We start from the raw sequence: 27,229 nt of genomic DNA, 5'->3' as shown, positions 1-27,229 counted from the left end.
TAATGTAATAGTGGGCTAAATACTGGGGGTTTCCAGAGGTTGAAAATCCGCCACCTGATAGAAAAAAAAAAGGGGGGGGGGGAATACTAATGAAGGCTTCCCTATGAAGTGTTCAGACTGTAGTCTTCAGTCAACATTATCACCTGCAGTAAGCCAAGCTCATAGTGAGGCGAACAGGAAGGTAGGGGGACCCGGACCCATGAGGCACAACTCCAAGCGCTGACCGTTGGCGAGAGGGGGTTAACAGTACATTCAAGATGCCTGCCACCTCTCGCAATGGGGAAACAGTGAACCGCAGTTCCTGAGTCCCCACCTGAAAACGGAAAGAAAAAGAAATAAAAGAACTAACACATCCCTAACTAGGAAAATAAAAAATATAAGACCTGGTCTGAGGAGAATCCCAGACCAGTGTTTATCCTCCTTAGACACTAAGCTGAAACTGATTACCTCAGGGCCTGGAGGCGGGTATATCCTGCTGGGAGGAGCTGACTTTTTGGTTGCCATAGTGTCAAGCCTCCTAGAGACAGCAGCATACACCCATGGTCTGTGTCCCCCAATGGAGCCGATAGAGAAATATATATATAAGTAGATATGATATATAAGTTACAGATTTATATCACCGCCCATTATCACTATATACTATAATGTTGAGGATGTCCCTTAGTGGTGATTTATATATAAGTAGATATGAAATATAAGTTACAGATTTATATCACCGCCCATTATCACTATATGCTACAATAGAACATACGGCTTCTTCTATCCAGTAACAGGGCTCAGTGGCCGCCATCAGGACTTATATTACTGGGGCCCTTTGTATGTGTAGACGGCAGCTCCACGTGCTCCTCAGTTCTGGGGATGGTCCTGATAATGACCTCTGGGCCCAGTTATTAGATAGAAGAAGCCGTATATACCCGGGGGTATATATCATATATACTGGGGGGATATATCATATATACCTGGGGATATATCATTTATACCTGGGGATATATCATATATACCGGGGAATATATCATTTATACCGAGGATATATCATTTATACTGGGGGATATATAATTTATACCGGGGAATATGTCATTTATACCGGGGGATATATAATTTATACTGGGGGATATATCATTTATACTGGGGGATATATCATTTATACTGGGGAATATGTCATTTATACCAGGAATATATCATTTATACTGGGGGGGATATATAATTTATACCGGGGGATATATCATATATAGACCGGTAAGTTTAACGTGCATTGTGGGTAAATTGTTTGAAGGACTTATAAGGGATTACATACAGGAATACATAGGGGATAATTGTATTATAAGTGATAGCCAGCATGGGTTTACTAAGGATAGAAGTTGTCAAACCAATCTAATTTTCTTTTATGAAGAGGTGAGTAGAAGCCTTGACAGAGGAATGGCTGTGGATATAGTGTTTCTGGATTTTGCTAAAGCGTTTGATACTGTCCCTCATAGACGTCTGACAGGTAAGTTAAGGTCTTTGGGTTTGGAAACTTTAGTTTGCAACTGGATTGAACACTGGCTCATGGATCGTACCCAGAGAGTGGTGGTCAATGATTCGTACTCTGATTGGTCCCCGGTAATTAGTGGTGTACCCCAAGGTTCAGTACTGGGCCCGCTGTTGTTTAATTTATTTATCAATGATATAGAGGATGGTATTAACAGCTCTGTTTCTATCTTTGCAGATGACACCAAGCTTTGTAGCACGGTACAGTCTATAGAGGATGTGTATAAGTTACAAGATGACTTGGATAGACTAAGTGTCTGGGCATCCACTTGGAAAATGAGGTTCAATGTGGATAAATGTAAAGTTATGCATCTGGGTACTAAGAACCTGCATGCATCGTATGTCTTAGGGGGGATTAAACTGGCAGAGTCACTGGTAGAGAAGGATCTGGGTGTACTTGTAGATCACAGACTACAGAATAGCATGCAATGTCAGGCTGCTGCTTCCAAAGCCGGCAGGATATTGTCATGTATCAAAAGAGGCATGGACTCAAGGGACAGGGACATAATACTCCCCCTTTATAAAGCATTGGTACGGCCTCACCTGGAATATGCTGTTCAGTTTTGGGCACCTGTCCATAAAAGGGACACTGCGGAGTTGGAAAGGGTGCAGAGACGCGCGACTAAACTAATATGGGGCATGGAACATCTTAGCTATGGGAGCGATTAAAGGAATTACAATTGTTTAGTCTTGAGAAGAGACGTTTAAGGGGGGATATGATAAACGTATATAAGTATATAAATGGCCCATACAAAAAATATGGAGAAAAACTGTTCCAGGTTAAACCCCCCCAAAGGACGAGGGGACACTCCCTCCGTCTGGAGAAGAAAAAGTTTAGTCTCAAGGGGCGACACGCCTTCTTTACCGTGAGGACTGTGAATTTATGGAACGGTCTACCTCAGGAACTGGTCACAGTAGGAACAATTAACAGCTTTAAAACAGGATTAGATACATTTATGGAACAAAATAACATTAATGCTTATGAAGAAATATAAAATCCCATCCCTTCCCCAATATCGCGCCACACCCCTACCCCTTAATTCCCTGGTTGAACTTGATGGACATATGTCTTTTTTCGACCGTACTAACTATGTAACTATGTAACTATGTAACTATATATATCATTTATACCTGGGGATATATCATATATACCGGGGAATATATAATTTATACCGGGGAATATATCATTTATACTGGGGGGATATATCATTTATACTGGGGGGATATATAATTTATACTGGGGGATATATCATTTATACTGGGGAATATATCATTTATACTGGGGGATATATCATTTATACTGGGGAATATATCATTTATACTGGGGGATATATCATTTATACCTGGGGATATATCATTTATACTGGGGGATATATCATTTATACTGGGGGGATATATAATTTATACTGGGGGATATATCATTTATACTAGGGAATATATCATTTATACTGGGGGATATATCATATATACCGGGGGATATATCATTTATACTGGGGGGATATATCATTTATACCAGGGATATATCATTTATACCAGGGATATATCATTTATACTGGGGAATATATCATTTATACCGGGGATATATCATTTATACTGGGGGATATATCATTTATACTGGGGAATATATCATTTACACTGGGGGATATATCATTTATACTGGGGAATATATCATTTATACCGGGGGATATATCATTTATACCGGGGGATATATAATATATACTGGGGGATATATCATTTATACCGGGGGATATATCATTTATACTGGGGGATATATCATTTATACTGGGGAATATATCATTTATACCGGGGGAAATATATCATTTATACCGGGGGAAATATATCATTTATACCTGGGAATATATCATTTATACCGGGGATATATCATTTATACTGGGGGATATATAATTTATTCTGGGGGGATCTATAATGTATACCAGGGGATATATCATATATCATTTATACTGGGGGATATATCAATTTTACCGGGGATATATCATTTATACTGGGGAATATATCATTTATACCTGGGGATATATCATTTATACCGGGGATATATCATTTATACTGGGGGATATATAATTTATACTGGGGGGATATATAATTTATACCGGGGGATATATCATATATCATTTATACTGGGATATATATCTTTTATACCGGGGGAAATATCATTTATACCGGGGGATATATCATTTATACTGGGGGGATATATCATTTATACTAGGGGGATATATAATTTATACCGGGGGATATATCATATATCATTTATACCTGGGGATATATCATTTATACTGGGGAATATATAATTTATACTGGGGGATATATCGTTTATACTGGGGGATATATCATTTATACTGGGGGGTTATATCATTTATACTGGGGGGATATATCATTTATACGGGGGGGTTATATCATTTATACTGGGGGATATATCATTTATACTGGGGGATATATCATTTATACTGGGGGGATATATCATTTATACTGGGGGATATATCATTTATACTGGAGGATATATAATTTATACTGGGGGATATATCATTTATACTGGGTAACATATCATTTATACTGGGGGATATATCATTTATACTGGAGGATATATCATTTATACCGGGGATATATCATTTATACTGGGGAATATATCATTTATACTGGGGAATATATCATTTATACCGGGGGATATATCATTTATACCGGGGATATATCATTTATACTGGGGGATATATCATATATACTGGGGAATATATCATTTATACCGGGGGATATATCATTTATACCGGGGGATATATCATATATACTGGGGGATATATCATTTATACTGGGGATATATCATTTATACCGGGGGATATATCATTTATACTGGGGAATATATCATTTATACCGGGGGAAATATATCATTTATACCGGGGGATATATCATTTATACTGGGGGATGTACAATTTATACTGGGGGGATATATAATGTATACCGGGGGATATATCAATTTTACCGGGGATATATCATTTATACTGGGGGATATATCAGTTATACCGGGGATATATCATTTATACCGGGGATATATCATTTATACTGGGGGATATATCATTTATACTGGGGGATATATCATTTATACCGGGGATATATCATTTATACTGGGGGATATATCATTTATACTGGGGGATATATCATTTATACCGGGGATATATCATTTATACTGGGGGATATATCATTTATACTGGGGGATATATCATTTATACCTGGGGATATATCATTTATACTGGGGGATATATCATTTATACTGGGGGATATATAATTTATACCGGGGATATATCATTTATACTGGGGGATATATCATTTATACTGGGGAATATATCATTTATACCGAGGATATATCATTTATACCGGGGATATAAATCTTTTATACCGGGGGAAATATCATTTATACTGGGGGGATATATCATTTATACTGGGGGGATATATCATTTATACTGGGGAGATATATCATTTATACTGGGGAATATATCATTTATACTGGGGGGATATATAATTTATACCAGGGGATATATAATATATCATTTATACCTGGGGATATATCATTTATACTGGGGGATATATATCATTTATACCGGGGGATATATAATTTATACTGGGGGGTTATATCATTTATACCGGGGGATATATCATATATCATTTATACTGGGGGATATATCATTTATACTGGGGGATATATCATTTATACTGGGGGATATATCATTTATACTGGGGGGTTATATCATTTATACCGAGGGATATATCATTTATACTGGCGAATATTTCATTGATACCGGGGATATATAATTTATACTGGGGGGATATATCATTTATACTGGGGGATATATCATTTATACTGGGGATTTATCATTTATACCGGTTAATATATCATTTATACCTGGGGATATATAATTTATACTGGGGGGATATATCATATATATTGGGGGGATATACCATATATACCGGAGGATATATCATATATATACTGGGGGATGTATCATATATATTGGGGGGATATACCATATATACCGGAGGATATTTCAAATATACTGGGGGATATATCATATATATTGGGGGGATATATCATATATACAGGAGGATATTTCAAATATACTGGGGGATATATCATATATACTGGGGGATATATCATATATACTGGAGGTTATATCATGTACACTGGGGGTTATATCATATATATATACTGGGGGATATATTAGATATAATGGGGGATATATCATATATACTGGGGGTTATATCATATATACTGGAGGAGATATCAAATATACTGGAGGATATATCATATATACTGGGGGACAAAGAATAAGTCAGCCAGCACTTTAGTTGATACAAACTATTATATGGACCTGGCCTACAGGTGCACGCTACTAGGCTAGATATACAGCAACAGAAGAATACAGCAGCACACTGCCAGCACAAAGATATAGATGAAACATGAATATGCAGTTAAAACATGGAGAGCTGTTTTAACTGTGAATATGCCTCTGTGTGGGGTCCGTCCCAATGAGGCCACCTTATCGTGGTGGGACGGTCCAAGCCATTTGACCGCCGGCGGAGACAAATCTGCGAGCTAAGTGCCTCACTATTTCATAGTTTCACATTTGCATCTATTACACCATAGCTGTATAGCTCTCCATGTTTTAACTGCATATTCATGTTTTTTTCTATATCTTTGTGCTGGCAGTGTGCTGCTGCATTCTTCTGTTGCTGTATATCTAGCCTAGTAGCGTGCACCTGTAGGCCAGGTCCATATAATAGTTTGTATCAACTAAAGTGCTGGCTGACTTATTCTTTGTCTGTATTGCACATACGGGGGAGTGGCTACCTCCATGTTGGCCTTGCACCCCACCCACCTCTATCAGGTGTGTATATAAGGTGTCTTGGATGTTCCAGATCCTGCCATGCTTACTGAACTGTTCACACAGAGGCATATTCACAGTGTAGGGTCCGTCCCAATGAGGCCACCTTATCGTGGTGGGACGGTCCAAGCTATTTGACCGCCGGCGGAGACAAATCTGCGAGCTAAGTGCCTCACTATTTCAGTTTCACATTTGCATCTATTACACCATAGCTGTATAGCTCTCCATGTTTTAACTGCATATTCATGTTTCATCTATATCTTTGTGCTGGCAGTGTGCTGCTGCATTCTTCTGTTGCTATATATACTGGGGGATATATCATATATACTGGGGGATATATCATATATACTGGAGGTTATATCATATATACTGGGGGTTATATCATATATATATACTGGGGGATATATCAGATATAATGGGGGATATATCATATATACTGGGGGTTATATCATATATACTGGAGGAGATGTCAAATATACTGGGGGATATACCATATATACTGGGGGATATATCATCTATACTGGGGGATATATCATATATACTGGAGGTTATATCATATATACTGGGGGTTATATCATATATATACTGGGGGATATATCAGATATAATGGGGGATATATCATATATACTGGGGGTTATATCATATATACTGGGGGATATATCATATATACTGGGGGATATATTACATATACTGGGGGATAAATAATATATACTGGGGGATATATCATATATATATATTGGGGGATATATCATATATATTGGGGGGATATACCATATATACCGTAGGATATTTCAAATATACTGAGGGATATATCATATATACTGGGGGATATATGATTTATACTGGGGGTTATATAATATATACTGGGGGATATATCATTTATACTGGGGGTTATATAATATATACTGGGGGATATATCATTTATACTGGGGGATATATCATATATACTGAGGGATATATCATATATACTGGGGGATATATCATTTATACTGGGGGTTATATAATATATACTGGGGAAATATAATTTATACTGGGGGATATATCATTTATACTGGGGGGAGATATCATTTATACTGGGGGATATACCATTTATACTGGGGGATATATCATTTATACTGGGGGATATATCATATATACTGGGGGATATATCATATATAATGGAGGATGTATCATTTATACTGGGGGATATATCATATATACTGGGGGATATATCATATATACTGGGGGATATATCATATATACTGGGGGTTATATCATATATACTGGGGGATATATTATATATACTGGGGGATATATCATATATACTGGGGGATATATCATATATACTGGGGGTTATATCATATATACTGGGGGATATATCATATATACTGGGGGATATATTATGTATACTGGGGGATATATCATATATAATTGGGGATATATCATATATACTGGGGGATATATCATATATACTGGGGGATATATCATATATACTGGGGGTTATATCATATATACTGGGGATTATATCATATATATACTGGGGGATATATTATATATACTGGGGGATATCATATATACTGGGGGATATATCATATATAATTGGGGATATATCATATATACTGGGGGATATATCATATATACTGGGGGATATATCATTTATACTGGGGGATATATCATTTATACTGGGGGATATATCATATATACTGGGGGATATATCATATATACTGGGGGTTATATCATATATACTGGGGGATATATCATATAAACTGGGGGATATATTATATATACTGGGGGATAAATAATATATACTGGGGGATATATCATATATACTGGGGGATATATCATATATATTGGGAGGGATATACCATATATACCGGAGGATATTTCAAATATACTGGGAGATATATCATATATACTGGGGGATATATCATATATACTGGGGGATATATGATATATACTGGGGGATATATTATATATACTGGGGGATATATCATATATACTGGGGGATATATCATATATAATTGGGGATATATCATATATACTGGGGGATATATCATATATACTGGGGGATATATCATTTATACTGGGGGATATATCATTTATACTGGGGGATATATCATATATACTGGGGGATATATCATATATACTGGGGGTTATATCATATATACTGGGGGATATATCATATAAACTGGGGGATATATTATATATACTGGGGGATAAATAATATATACTGGGGGATATATCATATATACTGGGGGATATATCATATATATTGGGAGGGATATACCATATATACCGGAGGATATTTCAAATATACTGGGAGATATATCATATATACTGGGGGATATATCATATATACTGGGGGATATATGATATATACTGGGGGATATATTATATATACTGGGGGGATATATCATATATAATGGGGGATATATCATATATACTGGGGGATATATCATATATACTGGGGGTTATATTATATATACTGGGGGATATATCATATATAATTGGGGATATATCATATATACTGGGGGATATATCATATATACTGGGGGATATATCATATATAATGGGGGATATATCATATATACTGGGGGATATATCATATATACTGGGGGTTATATCATATATATTGGGGGATATATCATATATACTGGGGGATATATTATATATACTGGGGGATATATCATATATACTGGGGGTTATATCATATATATTGGGGGATATATCATATATACTGGGGGATATATCATATATACTGGGGGATATATCATATATACTGGGGGTTATATCATATATATTGGGGGATATATCATATATACTGGGGGATATATTATATATACTGGGGGATATATCATATATAATTGGGGATATATCATATATACTGGGGGATATATTTTATATACTGGGGGATATATCATATATAATTGGGGATATATCATATATACTGGGTCATATATCACATATACTGGAGGGATATTGGGGGGACTCAGTATTGCTATTTCTGTGGATGTCCAATGTGACAGAATAAATTCTTAAATGGGTACTCTCATAAAAAAAATATTAAATAGATTATGTGAATAAAAATATTTTATTTTTTAAAAAAAATGTCTAATATATTTTATTTAAAAAAAAAATCCTGTTTTATGTTTTTTTTTTTTTTTTGTAAACCTGGCCACTAGGTGTCACCCTATATGGCTCAGGATTACTTTTCCCCCCTGACGTTCATCACGTTCGGACTAACGCTGGCCGGGGAGAGTGGCCCAGCGTGGTCCGAAAAGCGCGTTCACATGAATGAGGAGAGGGAGATGCAAGGTGGGCGGGGACATTTAAATTTTGCACGCCACGCGCGCACGAGCATTGTGCTCACTTTCTGCCTGTTTCCTATACAGGCAGAGAGCGAGTACAGCACTCGTGCGCGCGGCGTACAAAATTTAAACATCCCCGCCCCCCTGCATCTCCCTCTCCTCATTCATTGCAGCGTGCGAGCTGCAGGAAAGAGAGAGGAGATGGGCGGAAGCGAGCCCCGGCCAGGCTTCAGATGACGTCGCGCCTGCCGGGGCCACACACTTCCTGCCCTCACCAGAGACCTCAACTCTGAGCTCCTGCAGCCGTTCTTCTAAAGGTATTTTTATGGGGATTTGGGCAGAAATACAGACAGGGATAGATGTAGTTGGTGTCAGGGACAGATGGGGAGGGGGAATAGGGAAATGTAATTTAGTGATAGCTACTCTTTAAATACTTACGTTACTTCGCTTATGTACGGCATTTTAGAAACCTTTTTTGGGAATCTTCCGGGTCTAAAATATAGAAGAATACAGATCTAGTGAGAATCATAGATACAACAGAGAAGATCAAACCCTGAGAGAATCTCCTGCGTAATCCCGGGATCAGTCAGGACCATACATGGACCTCAGCAGGGACACCTCTCGTATGTATGTCCCTGACATGAGGACCATTCCTGATCTCATCTTCACACGGCAGAATGTCCTTCCCAATTCCACAGGAATATTCCGCACAGATATTCGGCAGCAGTCGACTCCTATTGTTTCCAATGGTTTTCTCCTTCATCGTTCACATGGCAAAATTTCCCGCCAGAGACGCCGCATTTCCGAGGGGCCTTGTGCCGGCAAGTTCTGCTGGTGCTTCACTGTCTGTGGATCACCATGAAAACATAGCCGAATAGTGTAAGACTGGGGGAGGAGGAGGAGGAGGAAGAATACCTGAACGCCGGGGCACTGTTCTTTATCTGCATCAATCTGTGGTAGAAATAAAAGAAGAAAGACCATTAGAGATCAGCGATCACATCCCAGAATCCAGGACGACTGATCCCTACATTGTGCTACATGGTGACTATGTGACGCTGATCTACATGGTGACTATGTGACGCTGATCTACATGGTGACTATGTGACGCTGATCTACGTAGTGACTATGTGACACTGATCTACATGGTGACTGTGTGACGCTGATCTACATGGTGACTATGTGACGCTGATCTACATGGTGACTATGTGACACTGATCTACATGGTGACTATGTGACACTGATCTACATGGTGACTATGTGACACTGATCTACATGGTGACTATGTGACGCTGATCTACATGGTGACTATGTGACGCTGATCTACATGGTGACTATGTGACACTGATCTACATGGTGACTATGTGACGCTGATCTACATGGTGACTATGTGACACTGATCTACATGGTGACTATGTGACACTGATCTACATGGTGACTATGTGACACTGATCTACATGGTGACTATGTGACGCTGATCTACATGGTGACTATGTGACACTGATCTACATGGTGACTATGTGACACTGATCTACATGGTGACTATGTGACGCTGATCTACATGGTGACTATGTGACACTGATCTACATGGTGACTATGTGACGCTGATCTACATGGTGACTATGTGACACTGATCTACATGGTGACTATGTGACGCTGATCTACATGGTGACTATGTGACACTGATCTACATGGTAACTATGTGACACTGATCTACATGGTGACTATGTGACACTGATCTACATGGTGACTATGTGACACTGATCTACATGGTGTCTATGTGACACTGATCTACATGGTGACTATGTGACACTGATCTACATGGTGACTATGTGACACTGATCTACATGGTGACTATGTGACACTGATCTACATGGTGACTATGTGACATTGATCTACATGGTGACTATGTGACACTGATCTACATGGTGACTATGTGACGCTGATCTACATGGTGACTGTGTGACACTGATCTACATGGTGACTATGTGACACTGATCTACATGGTGACTATGTGACACTGATCTACATGGTGACTATGTGACACTGATCTACATGGTGACTATGTGACGCTGATCTACATGGTGACTATGTGACATTGATCTACATGGTGACTATGTGACACTGATCTACATGGTGACTATGTGACATTGATCTACATGGTGACTATGTGACACTGATCTACATGGTGACTATGTGACACTGATCTACATGGTGACTATGTGACACTGATCTACATGGTGACTATGTGACACTGATCTACATGGTGACTATGTGACGCTGATCTACATGGTGACTATGTGACGCTGATCTACATGGTGACTATGTGACACTGATCTACATGGTGACTATGTGACGCTGATCTACATGGTGACTATGTGACACTGATCTACATGGTGACTATGTGACGCTGATCTACATGGTGACTATGTGACACTGATCTACATGGTGACTATGTGACACTGATCTACATGGTGACTATGTGACACTGATCTACATGGTGACTATGTGACACTGATCTACATGGTGACTATGTGACGCTGATCTACATGGTGACTATGTGACACTGATCTACATGGTGACTATGTGACACTGATCTACATGGTGACTATGTGACACTGATCTACATGGTGTCTATGTGACACTGATCTACATGGTGACTATGTGACACTGATCTACATGGTGACTATGTGACGCTGATCTACATGGTGACTATGTGACGCTGATCTACATGGTGACTATGTGACACTGATCTACATGGTGACTATGTGACACTGATCTACATGGTGACTATGTGACGCTGATCTACATGGTGACTATGTGACACTGATCTACATGGTGACTATGTGACACTGATCTACATGGTGACTATGTGACACTGATCTACATGGTGACTATGTGACACTGATCTACATGGTGACTATGTGACACTGATCGACATGGTGACTATGTGACACTGATCTACATGGTGACTATGTGACACTGATCTACATGGTGACTATGTGACGCTGATCTACATGGTGACTATGTGACACTGATCTACATGGTGACTATGTGACACTGATCTACATGGTGACTATGTGACACTGATCGACATGGTGACTATGTGACACTGATCTACATGGTGACTATGTGACACTGATCTACATGGTGACTATGTGACACTGATCTACATGGTGACTATGTGACACTGATCTACATGGTGACTATGTGACACTGATCTACATGGTGACTATGTGACGCTGATCTACATGGTGACTATGTGACACTGATCTACATGGTGACTATGTGACGCTGATCTACATGGTGACTATGTGACGCTGATCTACATGGTGACTATGTGACACTGATCTACATGGTGACTATGTGACACTGATCTACATGGTGACTATGTGACGCTGATCTACATGGTGACTATGTGACACTGATCTACATAGTGACTATGTGACGCTGATCTACATGGTGACTATGTGACACTGATCTACATGGTGACTGTGGTGACACTGATCTACATGGTGACTATGTGACGCTGATCTACATGGTGACTATGTGACGCTGATCTACATGGTGACTATGTGACGCTGATCTACATGGTGACTATGTGACACTGATCTACATGGTGACTATGTGACGCTGATCTACATGGTGACTATGTGACGCTGATCTACATGGTGACTATGTGACGCTGATCTACATGGTGACTATGTTGACACTGATCTACATGGTGACTATGTGACGCTGATCTACATGGTGACTATGTGACGCTGATCTACATGGTGACTATGTGACACTGATCTACATGGTGACTATGTGACGCTGATCTACATGGTGACTAAGTGACGCTGATCTACATGGTGACTATGTGACACTGATCTACATGGTGACTATGTGACACTGATCTACATGGTGACTATGTGACGCTGATCTACATGGTGACTATGTGACGCTGATCTACATGGTGACTATGTGACACTGATCTACATGGTGACTATGTGACGCTGATCTACATGGTGACTATGTGACGCTGATCTACATGGTGACTATGTGACACTGATCTACATGGTGACTATGTGACGCTGATCTACATGGTGACTAAGTGACGCTGATCTACATGGTGACTATGTGACGCTGATCTACATGGTGACTATGTGACACTGATCTACATGGTGACTATGTGACGCTGATCTACATGGTGACTATGTGACGCTGATCTACATGGTGACTATGTGACACTGATCTACATGGTGACTATGTGACACTGATCTACATGGTGACTATGTGACACTGATCTACATGGTGACTATGTGACACTGATCTACATGGTGACTATGTGACGCTGATCTACATGGTGACTATGTGACACTGATCTACATGGTGACTATGTGACGCTGATCTACATGGTGAGTATGTGACGCTGATCTACATGGTGACTATGTGACGCTGATCTACATGGTGACTATGTGACACTGATCTACATGGTGACTATGTGACACTGATCTACATGGTGACTATGTGACACTGATCTACATGGTGACTATGTGACGCTGATCTACATGGTGACTATGTGACACTGATCTACATGGTGACTATGTGACACTGATCTACATGGTGACTATGTGACGCTGATCTACATGGTGACTATGTGACGCTGATCTACATGGTGACTATGTGACACTGATCTACATGGTGACTATGTGACACTGATCTACATGGTGACTATGTGACACTGATCTACATGGTGACTATGTGACACTGATCTACATGGTGACTATGTGACACTGATCTACATGGTGACTATGTGACGCTGATCTACATGGTGACTATGTGACACTGATCTACATGGTGACTATGTGACGCTGATCTACATGGTGACTATGTGACGCTGATCTACATGGTGACTATGTGACGCTGATCTACATGGTGACTATGTGACACTGATCTACATGGTGACTATGTGACACTGATCTACATGGTGACTATGTGACGCTGATCTACATGGTGACTATGTGACGCTGATCTACATGGTGACTATGTGACGCTGATCTACATGGTGACTATGTGACGCTGATCTACATGGTGACTATGTGATGCTGATCTACATGGTGACTATGTGACGCTGATCTACATGGTTACTATGTGACGCTGATCTACATGGTGACTATGTGACGCTGATCTACGTAGTGACTATGTGACGCTGATCTACATGGTGACTATGTGACACTGATCTACATGGTGACTATGTGACACTGATCTACATGGTGACTATGTGACGCTGATCTACATGGTGACTATGTGACACTGATCTACATGGTGACTATGTGACGCTGATCTACATGGTGACTATGTGACGCTGATCTACATGGTGACTATGTGACGCTGATCTACATGGTGACTATGTGACGCTGATCTACATGGTGACTATGTGACATTGATCTACATGGTGACTATGTGACACTGATCTACATGGTGACTATGTGACGCTGGGATCGTTGTTACAATGTAAATTCTACATTAGCTCTGGGGGCCCCATTGTCTTCCTCCATCCTCCCTACATTAGCTCTGGGGGCCCCATTGTCATCCTCCATTCTCCCTACATTAGCTCTGGGGGCCCCATTGTCATCCTCCATTCCCCCTACATTAGATTTGGGGCCCCATTGTCGTCCTCCATCCCCCCTACATTAGCTCTGGGGGCCCCATTTTCATCCTCCATTCCCCCTACATTAGATTTGGGGCCCCATTGTCATCCTCCATCCTCCCTACATTAGCTCTGGGGGCCCCATTGTCATCCTCCATCCTCCCTACATTAGCTCTGGGGGCCCCATTGTTATCCTCCATTCCCCCTACATTAGATTTGGGGCCCCATTGTCATCCTCCATCCTCCCTACATTACCTCTGGGGGCCCCATTGTCATCCTCCATCCTCCCTACATTAGCTCTGGGGGCCCCATTGTCATCCTCCATCCCCCCTACATTAGCTCTGGGGGCCCCATTGTTATCCTCCATTCCCCCTACATTAGATTTGGGGCCCCATTGTCATCCTCCATCCTCCCTACATTAGCTCTGGGGCCCCATTGTTATCCTCCATTCACCCTACATTAGCTCTGGGGGCCCCATTGTCATCCTCCATCCTCCCTACATTAGATTTGGGGCCCCATTGTCATCCTCCATCCCCCCTACATTAGCTCTGGGGGCCCCATTGTCATCCTCCATCCTCCCTACATTAGCTCTGGGGGCCCCATTGTCATCCTCCATCCTCCCTACATTAGCTCTGGGGGCCCCATTGTCATCCTCCATCCTCCCTACATTAGCTCTGGGGGCCCCATTGTCATCCTCCATCCTCCCTACATTAGCTCTGGGGCCCCATTGTTATCCTCCATTCACCCTACATTAGCTCTGGGGGCCCCATTGTCATCCTCCATCCTCCCTACATTAGCTCTGGGGGCCCCATTGTCATCCTCCATCCCCCTACATTAGCTCTGGGGGCCCCATTGTCATCCTCCATTCCCCCTACATTAGATTTGGGGCCCCATTGTCATCCTCCATCCTCCCTACATTAGCTCTGGGGCCCCATTGTTATCCTCCATTCCCCCTCTAGACTGAACTCATTGTTGGGGCTTCCATTACAGGGACTCCCACCATCCGCCTGACAACTCCTGGCTATAATGAGAACAATATGTCATCACATAGAAGAACTGACCCAAACTAGAAGAGAAGACCCCTAACCCCATAATAACCTATAGGGGCGCTATAGAGCCTGCAGGTATAATGAGGATTCACTTACAGGACGATGTCCTCCTCATCAGACGATGGAATCTGTGGAGACAATATTCTATTAGTTGTAATAAAGACTTTGCTGCTATAGACAAGACTGACAGCCCCGACCTCACAGACATAGGAGCCTCATATCAGAGGAGATAAGGGGCCGCCAGACACCTGTCATGTCGCTTATCTCACAGAATCCACTCAGGTGACATCAGAGACCACAGGGAGACCCCATAGAGAGGACATAGTGGAGGATTCAGAGGATTTGACAAGAATCTCTAGGCCCCTTAGATGAGACGTCCCTCTGGGGCCCTTAGATGAGACGCCCCTCTGGGGCCCTTAGATGAGACGTCTCTCTGGGGCCCTTAGATGAGACGTCCCTCTGGGGCCCTTAGATGAGACGCCCCTCTGGGGCCCTTAGATGAGACGTCCCTCTGGGGCCCTTAGATGAGACGTCCCTCTGGGGCCCTTAGATGAGATGTCCCTCTGGGGCCCTTAGATAAGACCCCAGGAGCACTGTGGAGCACTGTCCTCTTGTCCTATCTATGTCATTGCTGGAAATCTATTTTATTATAAAGTTCACAACACAAAGGGGGAGATTTATGTCAAGCCTGTTAATATTATATGTATTTTCTTGTATAGTAACTATTCATCTTTTTTTTCCAGAAAAAAACACTATCTATCTTATATTTATCTATCTATCCATCTCTTATCTATCTATCTATCTATCTATCTATATATCTCATATTTATCTATCTATCCATCTCTTTTCTATCTATCTATCTATCTATCTCATATCTATCTATCTATCTATCTATCTCATATCTATCTATCTATCATCTCTTATCTATCTATATATCTCATATCTATCTATATATCTCATATCTATCTATCCATCTCATATCTATCTATCTATCTATCTATCTCTCATATCTATCTATCTATCTCATATTGATCTATTTATCTCATATCTATCTATCTATCTATCTCATATCTATCTATCTATCTATCTATCTATCTATCTCATATCTATTTATCTCATATCTTTCTATCTATCTCATATCTATTTATCTCATATCTATCTATCTATCTATCTATCTATCTATCTATCTATCTATCTCATATCTATTTATCTCATATCTATCTATCTATCTATCTCATATCTATCTATCTATCTATCTCATATCTATTTATCTCATATCTATCTATCTATCTCATATCTATTTATCTCATATCTATCTATCTATCTCATATCTATCTATCTATCTCATATCTATTTATCTCATATCTATCTATCTCATATCTATCTATCTATCTATCTCATATCTATTTATCTCATATCTATCTATCTATCTCATATCTATCTATCTATCTAGCATGGCAATAGAAATCTTCCACTGCACACAAAATTGGTGAAAAAAAATCCAAGAGTTTATTAAATAGCAAAAAAAAAAAAAAAAATGTTTCTAACAACAAGGAACGATTCGACCGGCTCACCCAGTTTTTTTCAAACACTGACTATAAAATATACATATTTACACATATCTACTGTTACTGACCAAATCCTGTATACTGAGACCAATAATTCTAATAAAACTTTCCATCAATATTGCCCCACATTGTAATAGCGCCCCAATATAGCAGTTAGGCCCCTTCTGTGCCCTATACAGTAGTTAAAGGGTTAATCCAGCAGTATGGGGGTTTTAGAAGTGTGTCCATTCTTCTTTATATAAACCTTTACTTATCTCCAGTGCTCTCACAGTTGCCCCCGGTGGCCAGAGGGTTATACTGCCACTCAGACAATCACTGTCGGGCAGTGTGACACTCTGGGTCCAAGCGTCAGGATCTCTCACAGGAAGAAGATCGAAGCCGGGACCAGAGAGAACACCGAAGGATACCCCACAGTGTCCTGTCAGTGTTACTATGTGCAATTTGTGATGTGCTGTAGGATGGCGCCCACACAAGACTGCTCACTCCGCCATATTTAAAGGCTGCCCTAGGCCCTGAGCCTGAACATGTGTTATACATACAAAAAGTATATATACCACTGTGGTGTCCCGGTACAGGACCTGGTCCTGTCCCTGTCTAAAGTCCCCTCGGCCAGAGTCCCTCCATTCCCATAGGACTTACCCCTGGTCGCCTCATGTAAATGTAAATATACAGTATTTAATAACATAGGTAATATAAATGTATAGGACCTTCATCAGGTCATGTGACTTATAACTATGTTTGTACTATTGTTTAAGGACCTTCCTGGGTCATGTGATGTACCCAGAGTTCAATGGGTCAGGACTTACAGGTTTGCTGACCAATGAGCTTAGTCCAGCCTCCTTATTATATAAGGGGCTGTTGTCCATCAATTCTCTGTCTTGTTCCTGCTCATCTCTTAGCTCCGGACTATCAAGCAGCACAAATCTCAGCACAAGCCTCAAGTCAGCTAGGCCAAAGCCTAAGCACCTGCAGCAACTAAACCATGAGTTACCAAAAGCTCAATCTACCAAATCCTGTGTGACTACTACCAGCTAAAATATTATAATAAGTAGCACAGTGGCCTGCATAAAAAAGCTCATTAATTCAAGTCCCAGCAAAACCTGTGAGGAACTTACATCCCGGTTACCTCTTAAAAGACTGTTATGTATAAAGACCGTTGCATAAAATCTTAAAATAAAGTTCTTCAGTTATTCATAAAACCTGCTATGGACATTCCGTATTATTCCCTGACGTTTCTGGGACGGTTGGCGGAAGGACCATTAACTCTAAGCAAACCCACCCTGGCATCACGACAACTAAGGGTTATTACCCACAGACCCTGCACTAACATTTCAACAACCCAGACACCACAAATATTTTGGCGTCTTACGAACAGGATACGGGTGTGTGCCTTTAAGAACTTTGCCACTCTGCAAACAAGTACCTGCAAGGGTTAAAAAATTACCAGAGAAGCGCGCGAAAATGTCCTGCGCTAGTCCGCGACCCGCCCCTCGGCGTGGACATAAAGTACACGTTCCAATGCCGAGGTGGAACTATAATCTTCTGTTTGTGTTTGCCAGGGGACAGGAAGTCAGAGCTGCACCGATGTTCTTCCGGCTGGTGGCCATTTTGTTGAAGCCTCCCATAAGAGAATCCACGCGGCCAGTCCTCTTCAGTCTCGAGATGGCAGCGAGGTGTACGGAGATGGCGGAGCCCACCGCAACACGTGAGGAGAGCAGCAAGATGGCGCCGGAGTAAAGGAAAGTTGCAGCGGCCGCAGCGCAACTTTTCCAGGATCTTGCAGCAGTTGTCCCTTGGGGCCGAGGAGGCCTGCAACCTACCACCGCTACCCGAGGACGATGAGTGGCCAGCTGGGCACCACCTGGGACATCGGCAACGGCATCACCGGTGAGATTGTCCCCTCACCACCGGACATGGGGATCCTGGGCCGAGATTCCGACTGAGGATTCGGACGTGAGTACTCCAGCGGAAGCCGCTTTCTCTTCTTCCTCCAGCCCAGAGAGAGAGAGGTCCCCTTGTCCCAAGTGACTCTGCCCAGTGCACGCCCGCGATCACCCCCACTCCAAAAATGGGTGTTCGGCGATAAGCCTGCACTAATTCAGTACATGTGGGACCACGTTCTTCCCCAGCCAGGGAAGTCCCGGTCCACCGGTCCCCACAGCTGAGAAAGAAAGGGCCCGCAGGGAGGCTGAAGTCGACAGCCTCATTGAGAAGTTAAAGGCTGAGCACAGGGAGAGATAGGGGCCGAAATGCCTCCCTTATGAAGTCCGAGCAGAGCAGCAGAAAGACACCAAGAAGTTTGAAGCTCTGTACATTAGAATGCTGAACTACCCACGAGAGGGTGAGCCACCCTTGGAGCGCCGACACGCCACCGTGGTTAAATTTGATAAGGCCAGAGGTTTTGGTACCCTCCTTGATTGCAGACATGGGGGGACTGTACTGGTGAATAGGAGGGCCGTTCAGCGGGACTAACTGCCCAGAAGATACCACTCCCTGGAGCGTGGGGAGATTGTGGAGTACACCCCAGTAAAGAGTCTGTGGGGTGAATGGGCTGCAGCAGTCACCAGGCCCAAAAATCTGACACAAATTCCCTTCACATACTTCCCATTGGACGACTGGGACGCAGATCACCATAGAATTCGGCCAATGAGGCTGCCTAACACCGCCTGTGAAGAGTAAGAGTACAGAGTATCCATCATGGACCCTAAACATATGCCAAGGTCCTATTCTGAAGCGTCTGTGACCGAAAACGTGCCCAGGCCTACTCCCCCTGAGGAGGTGAGGCCTAAGCAACAGGCACCAATAGATGTGCCTAGGCCTACTCCATGCCCGGAGGTGTGACTTAACAAACACGCACTGACTAAAGTACCGTGGCCTACTCCACCCAAGGAGGTGAGGCCGGATCAACCAGCACCAACGGTAGTACCAGTGGCTTCAGCGGCTGCTATTAATTTTGCGGTGAGCGTTAACCCCTCAATATCACAGTCTCGACTCACCAAAGTCTCATGGGACACTGCTATGAACCCTTTGAGAGAATCCCAACCTCGTGCTCCTCGCTACATGTCACAGAGCAGGAAGCACACTGATAGGCGAGGTTGGGAATCAAGAAAATTTCCCTTCTAAAATCATCATTTCTGCTTGCCATTAACCCCTTAACCCCTTAAGGACCAAGGACGTACCGGTACGTCCTTGGTCCTGCTCTTCTGATATAACGCGGGGTTACACAGTAACCCCGCGTCATATCATGGCGGGCCCGGCGTCATAGTGAAGCCGGGACCCGCCTCTAATAGCGCGCAGCGCCGATCGCGGCGCCGCGCGCTATTAACCCTTTAGCCGCGCGCTCAAAGCTGAGCCGCGCGGCTAAAAGTGAAAGTGAAAGTTCCCGGCTAGCTCAGTCGGGCTGTTCGGGATAGCCGCGGCTAATCGCGGCATCCCGAACAGCTGACAGGACAGCGGGAGGGCCCCTACCTGCCTCCTCGCTGTCCGATCGCCGAATGACTGCTCAGTGCCTGAGATCCAGGCATGAGCAGTCATCCGGCAGAATCGTTGATCACTGGTTTCTTATGAGAAACCAGTGATCAACATAGAAGATCAGTGTGTGCAGTGTTATAGGTCCCTATGGGACCTATAACACTGCAAAAAAAAAGTGAAAAAAAAAAGTGAATAAAGATCATTTAACTCCTCCCCTATTAAAAGTTTGAATCACCCCCCTTTTCCAAAAAAAAAAAAACACAGTGTAAATAAAAATTAAAATAAACATATGTGGTATCACCGCGTGCGGAAATGTCCGAATTATAAAAATATATCATTAATTAAACCGCTCGGTCAATGGCGTGCGCGCAAAAAAATTCCAAAGTCCAAAATAGTGCATTTTTGGTCACTTTTTATATAATTTAAAAATGAATAAAAAGTGATCAATAATTCCTATCAATGCAAAAATGGTACCGTTAAAAACTTCAGATCACGGCGCAAAAAATGAGCCCTCATACCGCCCCATACACGGAAAAATAAAAAGGTTATAGGGGTCAGAAGATGACAATTTTAAACGTATTAATTTTCCTGCATGTAGTTATGATTTTTTCCAGAAGTCCGACAAAATCAAACCTATATAAGTAGGGTATCATTTTAATTGTATGGACCTACAGAATACATATCAGGTGTCATTTTTACCGAAAAATGTACTACGTAGAAACGGAAGCCGCCAAAAGTTACAAAACAGCGTTTTTTTTTCAATTTTGTCACACAATGATTTTTTTTCCCGCTTCACCATAGATTTTTGGGCAAAATGACTGACATCATTACAAAGTAGAATTGGTGGCGCAAAAAATAAGCCATCATATGGATTTTTAGGTGTAAATTTGAAAGAGTTATGATTTTTTAAAGGCAAGGAGCAAAAAACGAAAATGCAAAAACGGAAAAACCTCCGGTCCTTAAGGGGTTAAAGACCAAGGACGTACTGGTACGTCCTTGGTCCTGCTCTCCTGATATAACGCGGGGTTACACAGTAACCCCGCGTCATATCACGGCGGGCCCGGCGTCATAGTGAAGCTGGGACCCGCCTCTAATAGCGTGCAGCGCCGATCGCGGCGCCGCGCGCTATAAACCCTTTTGCCGCGCGCTCAGAGCTGAGCCGCGCGGCTAAAAGTGAAAGTGAAAGTTGCCGGCTAGCTCAGTCGGGCTGTTCGGGATAGCCGCGGCTAATCGCGGCATCCCGAACAGCTTACAGGACAGCGGGAGGGCCGCTACCTGCCTCCTCGCTGTCCGATCGCCGAATGACTGCTCAGTGCCTGAGATTCAGGCATGAGCAGTCATGCGGCAGAATCGTCGATCACTGGTTTCCTATGAGAAACCAGTGATCAATGATAAAGATGAGTGTGTGCAGTGTTATAGGTCCCCATGGGACCTATAACACTGCAAAAAGAAAGTGAAAAAAAAAGTGAATAAAGATCATTTAACTCCTCCCCTATTAAAAGTTTGAATCACCCCCCTTTTCCAATAAAAAAAAACACAGTGTAAATAAAAAAAAAAGAAACATATATGGTATCACCGCATGCGGAAATGTCCGAATTATAAAAATTCCAAAGTCCAAAATAGTGCATTTTTGGTAACTTTTTATATAATTTAAAAATGGATAAAAAGCGATCAATAAGTCCTATCAATGCAAAAATGGTACAGTTAAAAACTTCAGATCACGGCGCAAAAAATGAGCCCTCATACCGCCCCATACACGGAAAAATTAAAAAGTTATAGGGGTCAGAAGATGACAATTTTAAACGTATTAATTTTCCTACATGTAGTTATGATTTTTTCCAGAAGTCCGACAAAATCAAACCTATATAAGTCGGGTATCCTTTTAATCGTATGTACCTACAGAATAAAGATAAGGTGTCATTTTTACCGAAAAATTTACTACGTAGAAACAAAAGCCCCCAAAAGTTACAAAACTGCATTTTTTTTCAATTTTATAACAGTATGCTTAATTGTTATCTAGGTCAAAGAGTTCTAAGGGTAAGTGTGTAGTACCGATAGACCCTAGTAGCTAAGGCATTGGGCAGAAAGCCTCAGGCAACTCAATCCGCAACCAGTGTATAACATGAGAAACAAATATGCGGTATAATAAACATGTGGTATAATATTTCAGGTATGTTAAAAAAAAAAAATGTAGATGAGATTTATTACAGTATGTGGAAGCATGACCATTATTATATATACATATATTCGAGTATCAGTATTAATAGTCAGTCAGAAAAAAAATAAAAATCATTATCAATCGAATGTTCAGTCAAATGTCATTTATTTCATGCATAGGCAATCAATGCATAATACAATAAAGTAAAGTGGAAATACCAAAAGGGGTATATAGATAAATTCATCATATCCTGTTTTATATCCTGTTCATCCTGTTGGTGACTCAAACCCAAGAAAATCCTGTATATATATTATTGGAGCATATACGGACACTACTCAAATGTACAGAGACTTTATCTTTGTTCTTCATCTCAGCCTGCACATGGACATTTGTATTACTGACTAGGACTGCATCTGGCCCTATGGCCATTCCGTCCCTCTACATTAGGGGACCTACGTTGAGGACAAATTTTCTCAAGTAAGGGGGTTTGTGATATCCCGGTACAGGACCTGGTCCTGTCCCTGTCTAAAGTCCCCTCAGCCTGAGTCCCTCCATTCCCATAGGGCTCTCCTGCAGGGCTTACCTCTGGTCGCCTCATGTAAATGTAAATATACAGTATTTAATAACATAGGTAATATAAATGTATAGGACCTTCACCAGGTCATGTGACTTATAATTATGTTTGTAAGTTTAAGGACCTTCCTGGGTCATGTGATGTACCCAGAGTTCAATGGGTCAGGACTTACAGGTTTGCTGACCAATGAGCTTAGTCCAGCCTCCTTATTATATAAGGGGCTGTAGTCCATCAATTCTCTCTCTTGTTCCTGCTCATCTCTTAATTCCGGACTATCAAGCAGCACAAATCTCAGCACAAGCCTCAAGTCAGCTAGGCCAAAGCCTAAGCACCTGCAGCCACTAAACCGTGAGTTACCAAAAGCTCAATCTACCAAATCCTGTGTGACTACTACCAGCTAAAATATTATAATAAGTAGCTCAGTGGCCTGCATAAAAAAGCTCATTAATTCAAGTCCCAGCAAAACCTGTGAGGAACTGTTATGTTGAAAGACTGTTGCATAAAATCTTCGAGTGAAGTTCTTCAGTTATTCATAAAATCTGCTGTGGACATTCCGTTTATTCCCTGACGTTTCTGGGACGGTTGGTGGCAGGACCATTAACACTAAGCAAACCTCACCCTGGCATCACGACAATTAAGGGTTAAAACCACCAGACCCTGCACTAACATTGCAACACCCCAGACACCACACCACCTTATGTGGCTAAATAATGCTGGCAGGACTTACTGCTTCACAAGATCAAGGAGCATACAAGCTGGATATATACAGACCTCCAACATGTCCCTGATCTTCTTGCAGTTAGTGCAGGAGTATAGCGGGGGGGTGGGGGGGGGGGGGGTCATGTGTCCTGGGGCAGATGGGACGGAGGAGGGGGCATTATATCTTACCTGAGTGCAGGGACTTTTCTCCTTCACAATCTGTGTAGGAGAATGTTTAGGGACCCGAGTCACATGACCCGCAGGTCCTTAACCCCTTAAGGACTCAGGGTTTTTCAGTTTTTGCACTTTCGTTTTTTCCTCCTTACCTTTTAAAAATCATAACCCTTTCAATTTTCCACCTAAAAATCCATATTATGGCTTATTTTTTGCGTCACCAATTCTACTTTGCAGTGACATTAGTCATTTTACCCAAATATTCACGTTGAAACGGAAAAAAATCATTGTGCGACAAAATTGAAGAAAAAAATCCATTTTGTAACTTTTGGGGGCTTCCGTTTCCATGCAGTGCATATTTCGGTAAAAATTACACCTTATCATTATTCTGTAGGTCCATACAGTTAAAATGATCCCCTACTTATATAGGTTGGATATTGTCGCACTTCTGGAAAAAATCATAACTACATGCTGGAAAATTTATACGTTTAAAAATGTCCTCTTCTGACCCCTATAACTTTTTTATTTTTCCACGTACAGGGCGGTATGAGGGCTCCTTTTTTGCGCCGTGATCTGAAGTTTTTATCGGTACAATTTTTGTTTTGATCTGACTTTTATTAGGGAAGGGGTTAAATGACCTTTATTAACATTTTTTTTAACTTTTTTTTTTGCAGTGTTATAGCTCCCATAGGGACCTATAACACTGCACACACTGATCTCTTATACTGATCATTGTTATCCCATAGGGACCTATAACACTGCACACACTGATCTCTTATACTGATCATTGTTATCCCATAGGGACCTATAACACTGCACACACTGATCTCTCATACTGATCATTGTTATCCCATAGGGACCTATAACACTGCACACACTGATCTCTCATACTGATCATTGTTATCCCATAGGGACCTATAACACTGCACACACTGATCTCTCATCCTGATCACAGGCGTGTATTAACACGCCTGTGATCAGTGTTATCGGCGCTTGACTGCTCCTGCCTGGATCTCAGGCACGGAGCAGTCATTCATCGATCGGACACCGAGGAGGCAGGTAAGGGCCCTCCCGGTGTCCTGCAAGCTGTACGGGACGCCGCAATTTCACCGCAGCAGTCCCGAACAGCCTGACTGAGCAGCCGGGATACTTTCACTTTCACTTCAGACACGGCAGTCAGCTTTGATAGCCGCGTCTGAAGGGTTAATAAGGGGCATCACCGCGATCGGTGATGTCCTGTATTAGCCGCGGGTCCCGGCCGTTGATAGCTGCCGGGACCGACCCGATATGACGAGGGGACACCGCGTGACCCCACGGCATATCACGGGAGCCGGCGGAGGACGTAAATATACGTCCTGCGTCGTTAAGGGGTTAAAGGGGTACTCTGGTGGAAAACTTTTTTTTAAATCAACTGGTGCCAGAAAGTTAAACAGATTTGTAAATCACTTATATTAAAAAATCTTAATCCTTCCAGTACTTTTTAGGGGCTGTATACTACAGAGGAAGTGCATTACTTTTTAGATTTCTCTGATGTCATGACCACAGTGCTCTCTGCTGACCTCTGCTGTCCATTTTTGGAACTATCCAGAGCAGGATAGGTTTGCTATGGGGATTTTCTTCTGCTCTGGACAGTTCCTAAAATAGACAGCAGAGGTCAGCAGAGAGCACTGTGGTCATGACATCAGAGAAAGCATTTCCTCTGTAGTATATATCCCCTAAAAAGTACTGAAAGGATTAGGATTTTTTAATAGAAGTAATTTACAAATCTGTTTAACTTTCTGGCACCAGTTGATTTAAAAAAAAAAAGTTTTCCACGGGAGTACCCCTTTAAGCCTTACTGCACAGAGGAAGAAGACAGATTGAAAAGGTAAGGTGTGTGTGTCTGCATTTACTGTTCACTATTCACTATTCTGCTGTTACACCATGTCTTATCCTCCAGTCACCTCCAGAGCTGCAGCCACTATTCTGCTGTTATACCATGTCTTATCCTACAGTCACCTCCAGAGCTGCAGCCATTATTCTGCTGTTATACCATGTCTTATCCTACAGTAACCTCCAGAGTTGCAGCCATTATTCTGCTGTTACACCATGTCTTATCCTACAGTCACCTCCAGAGCTGCAGCCATTATTCTGCTGTTACACCATGTCTTATCCTACAGTCACCTCCAGAGATGCAGCCATTATTCTGCTGTTACACCATGTCT

At 41.8% G+C, this 27,229-nt stretch overlaps 1 protein-coding gene across 6 annotated transcripts in view; it reads right to left on the bottom strand.

Annotated features, from left to right (window-relative positions):
- The window catches only part of LOC130357242 (uncharacterized protein DDB_G0290685-like), a 48,966-nt gene that overhangs the window by 14,493 nt on the left and 7,244 nt on the right, over positions 1 to 27,229 (bottom strand). For 5 of the 6 annotated variants that reach the window (XR_008889151.1, XR_008889153.1, XR_008889152.1 and 2 more), the window contains 3 exons: positions 16,478 to 16,509; positions 10,616 to 10,651; positions 10,139 to 10,192 (listed from right to left, as the gene is read on the bottom strand). Coding sequence is in view for 2 of the 6 variants with exons in the window: in XM_056559841.1 (XP_056415816.1) it covers positions 10,139 to 10,192; positions 10,616 to 10,651; positions 16,478 to 16,509 (122 nt within the window). In the remaining 4 variants the exon portion in view is untranslated. Of the gene's footprint in view, positions 1 to 10,138; positions 10,193 to 10,615; positions 10,652 to 16,393; positions 16,510 to 27,229 lie in introns of all 6 variants that reach the window. The other variant, XR_008889154.1, reaches the window with a different exon arrangement.

This window comes from Hyla sarda, chromosome 2 (assembly GCF_029499605.1).
Source record: "Hyla sarda isolate aHylSar1 chromosome 2, aHylSar1.hap1, whole genome shotgun sequence".
Classification (NCBI taxonomy): domain Eukaryota; kingdom Metazoa; phylum Chordata; class Amphibia; order Anura; family Hylidae; genus Hyla; species Hyla sarda.
Note: the sequence above shows the minus strand (reverse complement) of the source record. Positions and strands in the feature narration are given on the sequence as shown.